The sequence below is a fragment of the Myotis lucifugus genome, unplaced genomic scaffold (genome assembly GCF_000147115.1).
Source record: "Myotis lucifugus unplaced genomic scaffold, Myoluc2.0 scaffold_442, whole genome shotgun sequence".
NCBI lineage: Eukaryota > Metazoa > Chordata > Mammalia > Chiroptera > Vespertilionidae > Myotis > Myotis lucifugus.
This window is the reverse complement of record NW_005871490.1, coordinates 137,548-148,392: the sequence shown is the minus strand read 5'-3', so window position 1 is coordinate 148,392 and position 10,845 is coordinate 137,548. Positions and strand designations below refer to the sequence as shown.

The following is a 10,845-nucleotide window of genomic DNA, read 5'->3' as shown; positions in this document are numbered from 1 at the left end:
ATTTCTTTTTTTTAATCCTCATCTGAGTTAGGTTTATCATTTTTTTTAGAGAGAGAGGAAGGGAGAGCGAGAGGGAGAGAAACATCGACGTGAGACCAAAAACATCGATCAGTTGCCTCCTGTACACGCCCTGACCTGGGAATCGAACCTGAAACCTTTTCCTGTACAGAATGATGGTCCAACCAACGGGAGCCACCCGCCAGGGCAGGAGTTACCTGTTGATTCAGGTCCCAGGGATCTATGTCTGTTACATGGCACACGTTTTCAATGCTTGAATCATTTTGCAGTTTGCCAGATCCACTCCAAATTGCTCACATTTCCCTCAGTTGAGAAACACTGAACACAGTCTCACTCCACAGGCCAGCGGTGGACGCTGCCTGGTGAGGAGGCTGCCCTTCCAGCCAGCGGTCTGCATGGTGAGGGCGCATGTTTCCCGAATGCTTTCCCCGCAGCCATCAGCTGCCATGAGATCAGGGACTCTTTCTAAGAGCCGGTGGGAGAGCAGGCAGGCGGGCGGGGGAGAATCCTCCCAGCACAGACCCGGAGTCACACCGGCCCGCGCTCCAGGAGCAGGCGCGGCTCTCCCACAGGACTGTGGAGAACAAATATGGCTCTAGGAGCGGGACGCTCATGGCCACAGGTCCTTCACCCCGCCGTTGGGATGCTCCCAGTATGAGAGGTGCTCAGCGAGACGCCCTGACACCGTCCGTCTGCGCTCTGCCCACTCGGGCGGCCTGTCCCCGGGCAATCGAGAACCAGCCACCGTCCATCCCTGTGAAGTCCGTCACAGAGCTGCTGAGGTGGTTGTTAAATTCAGGTGTGGGTGTCACATTTGGTAGTTCCCAAGGGTGATGAGAGGAGCTGAATGCTCCAGCACCCACGCACGCCCGGTCTGTGCATCTGCAGCTCAAAGAGGTGAGGCCGGGGCCGTGTAGGGTGTGCAGAATCCAAGGCTGTCAGGTTCAGTAACTTCCCCCAGTCAGCAGGACACAGTGACCAGTTGTCCCAAGGATTTGGAGGGAGGAAATAAAAACTTCTATGGGCCGGACCTTAAAACAACAACAACCCAGAAGACGGAAAACTGAAGACAGAGAAAAGCCCTGCACCGAGAGGAATGAAACGGAAATCTCCAATAAAGCATCCAGGTATCAAACAGCTTTTAAAAGACATCCTACAACTCCTAGAATTGGACTTGCATCTCCATGCCAACCAACCCCCCCGGTTCCCGAAGGGGTGAAGTCAAGAAGCCGGCCCACCCAGTGCCGGGACGATGCTCACAGCGCAGGGACCTGTCTCCCGCCCGGCAGGCGCTGCAGAAACGCTAACAAGAATGGCCTCCGGAGAACGATAAAGGCCGTGGAATTCTGCATCTTCTGGGCCAGGATACAAAGTTCCACAAACGAACATCTCTAAAGTCGCAAATCTCTTCCACGCTGAGCATCTGCCTCATGGATACAAAGAAACCTCACCTTCTGGCTCATTTAAAAGTAAAAAGCTCATTTAAAAGTAATTTTAAATCATGTTCAATGAAAAGAGAAAGGAAGGAAGAAAGAGCCAGTTTTAGGCTGCCACTAGCGCCTAGGATGAGATTTTGTGGAAATTTCTGGTGACGTTTTATGAAGACTCATATATGAAGTGCTAAAAACAGAGATTTTATATAATAAGGTGATAGTTCAACTTTTCTCTAGAAGATTATGATGCCTGGGAGATAATGATCATTTTATTTTAGTTTAGCAAGAAACTGCCAGTTGCTTTTGTTCTTGGGATAACATTGATGATGTGATTGAGAAAATGCAAAAAAAGAATTGCATAACAGGGTAACATAAATCTCTATAAAAATGCAACTTCGCACCATCTCCCCAAGAAAATCCTATAAAATAGCCCCTAACAGGAGTGGTTTTATTTTCTGTTGAGGAATTTTATACCTTCCCTCTCTCCTAGGTGGCAGTGTGACATGAGAGATTACCCAGGACCCACTATTCAAAGGTCACTAAGAATGAAGAGTCAAGGAAAAGTGCTTAGTGAGGTGTGAGCCCAGGAAACAGTTCTCTCACAGACAGGAAAACGAGTACTCACGAGTTCCACGTTGTAGGAGAAAAGTGCATATTCCTTATCGGGAGATATCTCGTATCTGACGGCTCGTAACGATTCCTAGAAGGGAGAGAACACAGGCTGTGAAGAATCCCTGTCACGTAGCACATTCTCGAAAGTTGCTCACAAAACCAACATGCAGCCAACTGGCTCACATCGGCTAAAAATGGCTATACCCTTCCGTTTGCTGCATGATAGTCATTGAATTGATGCTTTTACCCCATTTTATTTGTATTTTTTTCAAATTTCAACAAAACAATACTTACTGTATCCACTGAAACAAATCAATAGAAATAAACGTAAAAACAAATAGCCTTTTCCCCAGAAGACTCCCAACCTTTCTCTCTCTTTAAACGCACCTCCATTTGTTCATTCTCATACTTCAAAGTTTATGGCAGGCAGATCTGTCCCTGAAATAGAGTCGCATTCAGCACAGACCCTGGCCCACAGGCAGAGCACGGGGACTACTATGTTTGCCTTCGCGCTCTTCATACTGCACAGGTAATTGTACATAAATAAGTTAATCAAAAGTGCTGCTTCGCCAAAACCGGTTTGGCTCAGTGGATAGAGCGTCGGCCTGCGGACTGAAAGGTCCCAGGTTCGATTCCGGTCAAGGGCATGTACCTGGGTTGCGGACACATCCCCAGTAGGAGATGTGCAGGAGGCAGCTGATCGATGTTTCTCTCTCATCGATGTTTCTGACTCTCTATCTCTCTCCCTTCCTCTCTGTAAAAAATCAATAAAATATATTAAAAAAAAAAGTGCTGCTTCCCTTCAACTGACCTCCCCCTGCCCCCACTTTCCTGCTGTGTTCACACTGCCCCCCAGAAAGAGCCCGGGGCTGCCAGCCTGGTGTGTGTCACTGGATACATGACCGTACAGCCACAGGCAACACACAGACGGCTGTGCACAGACACATAGAGAAGTGTCGCCCCAGCTGGAAGTGACAGCGGTGCCATGTCTCCCTGTGGTTTTCTTTCTCACGAAACAATAACTTTAGGGAATGGCTTTAAAGCAACTGCTTGAGCTTGACTTAGTGATCTTTAAAGCCTGCATCATGTTCTCCAGTGCTGGCTACATCTTAATTCTTCATTTAGTCTCTCCAGAAAGTCCTTGCTATTCCTGGCAGTTATGCTCTATAAAGTCCACAAAAATACTGGATTAGTGAACACTGTTCCTAAGGGTAGGTTCCCATGAGCCTCTGGTCATAATACTTTTGTCAACCAATCAACACGTAACCTTGTTTTATGCGTGTTTCTGTTTAAAGACATTGTATTGACTGTATGTTGCTGACTCATTGACATGAACTCATGGTGAACAGCACGGTAACGCATGCCTAAAGGGGCTCATCTCACACACGTGTTTTCCCCGTAAGGCACAGCGCAGCCTTCTCGTGCTTCAGAACCCAGGGGGCACTAAGCATCATTCCCGGGGGCCATTTTTAAACAGCGTAATCACCAACAGAAAACCCACAAAAATGTGGAAAACGTGGCACTGTGTGGACCACAAAAAGAAGACTTGTTTATGGTATGACAGCTGAAACCAGAAGGCAGTGGGATACTCAAATCTTTTGTCACGCTGTACGTGCCCGAGAATGACTGCAAAAGTACATGAGTATTCATGTGGGGTCACACATACATTCTAGCACCCAGAGGGATGAGCAAACTTACAAGCTGCCAGTAATGATATGCTCCCGGCCTGCTGCTACTGTACACAGTTGCAATAAAGATCCTCACCCACGTGTATTTACTGTGTGTGTGTATGCGTGTGCTTAGTTTTTTTTTTTTTTTTTAGGGCCTGATTAACTTTTATTTATTTATTTATTTATTTATTTATTTATTAAATCTTTATTGTTCAGATTACATTTGTTCCTCTTTTTTTTTTTTACCCCCCATAACTCCCCTCATCCCAGTTCCCACCCCACCCTCCGCCCTCACTCCCCACCCACTGTCCTCATCCATAAGTGCACGATTTTTGTCCAGTCTCTTCCCGCACCTCCCATTCCCCTTTCCCCCCCCAAGAATAATCAGTCCATTCCCTTTCTATGTCCCTGATTCATTATAATCACCAGTTCATTCTGTACACCAGATTATTTATTCACTTGAGTCTTAGATTCACTTGTTGATAGATGCATGTTTGTTGTTCACAATTTGTATCTTTACCTTTTTCTTCTTCCTCTTCTTAAAGGATACCGTTCAGCATTTCGTATAATACTGGTTTAGTGGTGATGAACTCCTTTAGCTTTTCCTTATCTGTGAAGCTCTTTATCTGACCTTCAATTCTGAATGATAGCTTTGCTGGATAAAGTAATCTTGGTTGTAGGTTCTTGGTATTCATCACTTTGAATATTTCTTGCCATTCCCTTCTGGCCTGCAAAGTTTCTGTTGAGAAATCAGCTGACAGTCGTATGGGTATTCCCTTGTAGGTAATTGAGTCTCTTTCTCTTGCTGCTTTTAAGATTCTCTCTTTGTCTTTCGCTCTTGGCATTTTAATTATGATGTGTCTTGGTGTGGTCCTCTTTGGATTCCTTTTGTTTGGGGTTCTCTGCGCTTCTTGGACCTGTAAGTCCATTTCTTTCACCAGGTGGGGGAAGTTTTCTGCCATTATTTCTTCAAATAGGTTTTCAATATCTTGCTGTTTCTCATCTTCTGGCACCCCTATCATTCTGATATTTGTACGCTTGAAGCTGTCCCAGAGGCTCCTTACACTATCTTCATATTTTCGGATTCTTTTTTCATTTTGCTTTTCCGGTTGAGTGTTTTTTGCTTCTTCGCATTTCAAATCTTTGACTTGATTCTTGCGCTCCTCTGGTCTGCTATTGGGTGTCTGTATAATATTCTTTATTTCAGTCCGTGTATGCTTAATTTCTAGTTGGTTCTTTATCATAGCATCGAGGGTCTCATTAGTTTTCGTGAGGCTCTCATCAAGTTTATTGGCAGCTTCTAGCACATTATTGCAAGCCCTCAAAATTGCGTTTTTTAGCTCTATATCCTCCATTTCTGTCATGTGTTTTTGTCTCCGCATTTTTTATGCTTTCTTGGTGCACCCCCTTGTGGTCTTTGTGCGCAGTCTTGTTCTAGTTGAGCCTTGATTGTTGTAGTTAATACTAGAGGGATTTGACCACCAGGCTGACTGGCTGTGAGAATCAGCTGTGGGAAAACTTCTGTCCTCTGGAGAGGTGCTAATCTAGCCTTTGCCTGAGGCGATCCGGCAAATGGCTCTGCGCAGGGCTTGGGCGGGTCGGGTCGCAGGGGATCAACAGGGCGGGCGGAGGGAGCAGTTATGGCTGCTCTCAGTCCCATTCCCAGAGGCTCTGCTTCTCAGAACCCTGGCAACCGCTGCAAACCTCAGAGAGAAAGCTGCCCTCATGTTCCAACTGATGCCAGACAATCCCGCTTCTCCCGTGTGAGTCTGAGTCCCTAGAGACTCGCCCGGATCTGGAGCTTGGAGTCTGAGACTCCCTCCTGATTGAAAACGACAACCGCGCCCTCAGCCACCAGCCCGCTTTGCGCGCGCACCACCGCACCTTTAAATTTTCCACACTGCGCCTCCTCTGAGCCTCGGAATGCTGTTCTCTTTCCTTCTAGTTGAAGAGTCTGTCCTCGGCCAGCCTTCCTGTGGTTCTGGGTGATGTCCGTTCCGTCTTTTAGTTGTATTTTTGAAGTGGTTGTTTGCGGCAGCAGTCTCCGGTGTTTACCTATGCCGCCATCTTGGTCTCTCGCGTGTGCTTAGTTTTTAATAGGATAGGCATCTAAGGGTAAGATTGCTGATATATTGTGTGGCCCATGAATCCTCTGTGATTTTAAAGACCTTTATTTTACCTTTATTTTTTAAAGTGATTTTTGATGCATATAAAATTCTAGATTGACAGTTTTAAAGGTCACTCCACTGTTTTCTGGACTGCAGTGCCTGGTGAAGAGTCTGCTGTCATTCTTATGTTTGCTTTTCCTTTGGCTGCCATTAAAGTATAGTTTTCATTGTTTTTCAAAATTTGATAATAATATGCTTTGATGTGATTTTTTTTTCTGTCGTCATAGTTGGAGTTTGAATTCTTATATCAAATTTGGTAAAAACCTAGTCATTATTTCTTCAAATGTTTGTTTTGTCTTATTTTTTCTCTTCCCTTTCTGGGGCGTTAATAACAAGTATATTAGTATATTTTATATTGTCCACTAAGTCATTGAGGTCAAGTTTTTTTTTTTTTTCAAGTATTTTTCCTCTCTGCTTTTTTATTTTGGATAGTTTATACTGCTATTAATTAAAAGTTAATTTCCTTCTGTGATATCTAATCTTGACTTTTATAAATGTTATATTTTATTTTTCCTCTCTAGATATTTTACTTGGGTGTTTTACAGTCTTCAACTTCTTTTTTCTTTGTGCTCATGATTTCCTTTATGTGCTTAAGTACTTGGAACATATGTATGTTAGCAATTTTAATGTATTTTTTTTGCTAATACCATTATTTCAGTTATTTGTGGGTTTATGTCTATTGACTGATTTTTATCCTCATTATGAGTCACATTTCCTTGCTTTTTCATATGGAGTTACATATGTTTTTTATCGGTATTTAGAGAGAGAGGAAGGGAGAGGGATAGAGTGATAGAAGCATTGCTGAGAGAGAAACATCATTGATCAGCTGCCTCCTACATGTCTCCTACTGGGGATTGAGCCTGCAACCCAGGCAAGCGCCCTGACTGGAATCAAACCAATGACCTCTTTATTCCTGTGTTGATGCTCAACCACTGAGCCACACAAGTTGGGCTCTTCTTATGGATTTAAAAAAACCAAAACAACTAATGCCAGATATTTTTAATTTTCTCTTGTTGAATCTTGGATATTTTTGTGTGTGTTCCTTCAAAGAATGTTGGCCTTTTTATGATAGTCAGTTAATTACTTGTGGATTAATTAGATTCTTTTGAAGTTTTTTCTAAGATATTTTAAAGGCTGTTCGTCAATAGCCATGATTCTAGAGCTAATTGAGCCTCATTCCTAAGGGGTGGCTCCTTTGCAGTCTCCACTTCATGTCTCATCGCTCAGAGGAACGTCAGTGGTTCTGGTGACTACTGAGCCCTGGACATTCTTCGACTTAGAGGGTCCTGTCATTGTCCTTCACTTGGAACTGTATTTTGTCCTGCCTGTGCTCTCTCTCTCTCTCTCTCTCTCTCTCTCTCTCTCTCTATATATATATATATATATATACATATATATATATATAAATATATATATATAAATTAATTACTTAATTAATATATATTAATTAGAGACCTGGTGCACAAATTCGTGCAACCGTGGGGTCCCTTGGCCTGGCCTGTGGGGATCGGGCTGAAACCAGCTCTCCAACATCCCCCGAGGGGTCCTGGATTGCAAGAGGGTGGTTTTCAGGTGACCCACCACAGAACTGGGCTCCCTCCCCTCTGGTTCCCAGTGTGTCACTTGGCAGCACCTGCTTTGAGCGTCTGCCCCCTGGTGGTCAATGGGTGTCATAGCTACTGGCCGGTCAGCCAGTTGCTTAGGCTTTGAGATATATAAACTAGAGGCCCAGTGCACAAAATTTGTGCACTCAGGGGATTCCCTCAGCCTGGCCTGCATCCTCTCACAGTCTGGGAGCCCTCAGAGAATGTTCCCTGTGGGGAGCAGGCCTAAGCTGTCAGTCAGACATCCTTGGCACTGCCGTGGAGGTGGGAGAGGCTTCCATAATTGCCGCTGCACTCGCCAGCCATGAGACCGGCATCTGGCACACTGACCACCAGGGGGCAGCTCCTACATTGAGTGTCTGTCCCTTGGTGGCCAGTGTGCATCATAGCGACTAGTCATTCTGCCATTTGGTCAATTTGCATATTAGCCTTTTATTATATAGGATTTTAAAAAATATGCTGGGTATTCTGAAAAATGTATATCATTTGGACAAACTTTACCTTTGCTACAACATCAAGTAAATTTTCCATCAGATGGTTTTTCATCAGAGAAATTTAGTGATAGGCAAAATTGATATGTAACAGTCATTCCACCACAACTATGTTAGATAATTGCATCCTCATTCACTTCAATTTTGCTGGGAAGGCAGTTCCTACCAGTATTGGTAGTACTTGTCGATGGCTGTTCTTCAGACATATTGTTGACGACGCCAGCTTCTTTCGGCTTCAGAGGTACATTGTGCCAATAGTTGGTCTTCAGACATATTCTGTCAATGATGCTGGCCTGGAGGAATCAGGATCCCTCCTCCCTCCTGTCAGGGTCCCTGGTGGGGCCCAATTAAGGGCAGGGCCAGCCAGGGAGAGAGGGCACGGGAGGTTGGGGGGCCCAATTGGCTGCCAGTGAGTGAGGGGCGGAGTGGACAGGGGCTTGGGAGAAGTCGAGAGCTGGAGGCTGTGGGGGTGTACTTCCAGTCTTTGTGGCTTGCTGCTTGGGTTGGTAGCCCGCTCACTGGCCGCTGTTGGCTTTGTGGTCAGGGATGCAGGCCCGAGGCAGAAGGAGGTGGGGAGGGTGTATGGCCCTGGCTGCAGCACAGGGAGGAAGAGCCCGCTCCTCGGCTGGCCCATCTCCGGGCCGCGGCCCTTGGTCACAGCGGCATCTGCTGGCGACCTGGGGATGCACATGAGGCCGGCACTCAAGTCCCTGTGTCCAGCGGGAAGGGCACTTGCTCCCCACCGCTCCGATTTTACAAATGCTGTGCTTGAACTGAATATAAAAGTAGAAAGGCCAGTGCGGCTAAGCTGAATAAACCTTTGCAGGAGGTGACCAGCAGCGCAATCAGGGGCCGGCGCCGACTGGCGAGTGGACAGCCTTGCCCCTCAATCGCCCTGTCACTGCTGCCGCTGGTCATTGCTGCCACCCTATTGCCCCACTGCCCCCCAGTCCCCTCCCTCTGCCCACTGGCACCCGCCTTGGCTGGCCTGGAGCTGCCCGCTCGCTGGCCCTGCCCCCCACTGACTGGTAGTTCCGCTGTTCAGTCGATTTGCATATTAGGCTTTTATTATATAGGATGTACATATACCCAAAGTCTCACAGAATACAGTATTCTCCAGCGTTCTCTAGTTAGCTTCCTCCTCATGTGTACTCTGTCACAAAAATTGTAGTCATATTTTCTCCCTTGGAATAGGATATGTCCCCTTAACTCAGCAAGACTGACAGATTGAGTTTTCCTCCTTTTCTGAAGTTCGGCCATAACCTCAGTGAGCACTGCCCTCCTTTAATTTCTCTTCCTTTTTTCAGGGTTCACAGGTATGAACTGCCAGCTTTACAATGTTCTCCCCCTATATTTTGTCCCATTTTATAGTTGTGTATGTTAGGAGGATAATTATGATCACCTTACACTCTCATGACCAAAAATTCTCAAATGTCAAAAGAGAATTTTAATTTGTTTTGTCACGTCTGTGTTCCTCGTGCCCAACAGTGACTGGCACATAACAGAAGCCCCATAGATGTTTGCTGAATGAATGGATGAATATATCCTCAGTTGTTATGAGAGTGTCAATAATGGCATCAATTTAAAGATAACAGAAACCAGCAAAGAGGGCAACTCTCTACACGTAGAAGTCACTGTAGTTCGCACTCCCTGATGGGGGCTCAGCTGCGACTGACCGGAGAGACTGTGGGGTGTCATTAGGCCCCCCGAGGAGCTGGTCAGGGCCGCTCTTCTGTAGCGTCCTGAAATTGTAGAGACTGAGATAAAAATTCAAGTTCCTCAGCCTAATGATTCAATAAAGTCAAAGGGGGACATACAAGGGAGAAACAAAAAGACTTTATTTAAATGTTAATTTAGTCATTTAAATATGTAACTAAAATGAGTAGATTAGTAACTAAAACAATCCAGACACAAAATGAGAGAAACCCCCATAAGAATAACCACAGGAGGCTTTAGGAAAAATGGGTGTTTTCCCTCCCACCAGTAAGTGCTCCTATGGGCTGTCTACAGCTCCTACATATTCCTCCCTGGAGGGAGTCTAATCTCCTGGAAACACGAGGCTGAAGTTTTTAAAAAAGTGATTAAAGTGATTGAATAAATGGCATTGAAACAGTCATTATGGAAGTCACCACACAGAGAAATAGTATTCAAAATTTCACCACCCACCAAGACGAACTCTTTTCATAGCTCAGTGTTCACTTTGTAGCCTTTTCAGTACACATGGATGAAATTTACAGTTGCTAATTAAAGTGTGAGTATAACATTGTATTCTTCTGTGTTTATTTAATATAACATCATAACTAAACTATTTTTTATTTTACTATACAGCCTTCATAACTATTATTTTAATGATTATATTTCATCTATTTTATTTATTTTATTTTCTAGATTTTTTTGATTATTTACTTATAAAAAATCCCCTGGGATGAGTCAAAATGCATAAATATTCCTCTTCATCTTGAATGATCTCTCAGTTGCTTTCTGAACATCTGGAACAATGTAAGTGTTATAAGGAGTGACTGTACCAGGCTTACCACTTCTTGTCACCCCAGGTACAATAAAAGGGCGTGTAGGTATGAATGTCACACACAGGTCAACCAATGGGTTAGTCTGAGCAGGTCTGTTAGGTCGACATCCATTAAGGGGAGGTCATGCCAAAGTTCATTTTCTTCATCTGAGGAAGGAAGAGTTTGAGTGACATCATCTTCAGAGACTATCCAGCTTTAAATACCTAAATCTCAAGCAAACTCAACACTCCATCCTCTGAGAAGTGTCACTCTATTATGTTTTAGAAGAATGGAGAGATGGTGCCAAATGTCCATAGGAATTACAGCCCCAGGAGACATGAT

General features: G+C 44.8%; 1 protein-coding gene across 1 annotated transcript in view; it reads right to left on the bottom strand.

Annotated features, from left to right (window-relative positions):
* The window catches only part of LOC102419660 (dipeptidyl aminopeptidase-like protein 6), a 115,343-nt gene that overhangs the window by 41,338 nt on the left and 63,160 nt on the right, over nt 1-10,845 (bottom strand). The window contains exon 5 of the mRNA XM_014468281.2: nt 2,077-2,151. Within this exon, the coding sequence (XP_014323767.2) occupies nt 2,077-2,151 (75 nt within the window). The remainder of the gene's footprint in view (nt 1-2,076; nt 2,152-10,845) is intronic.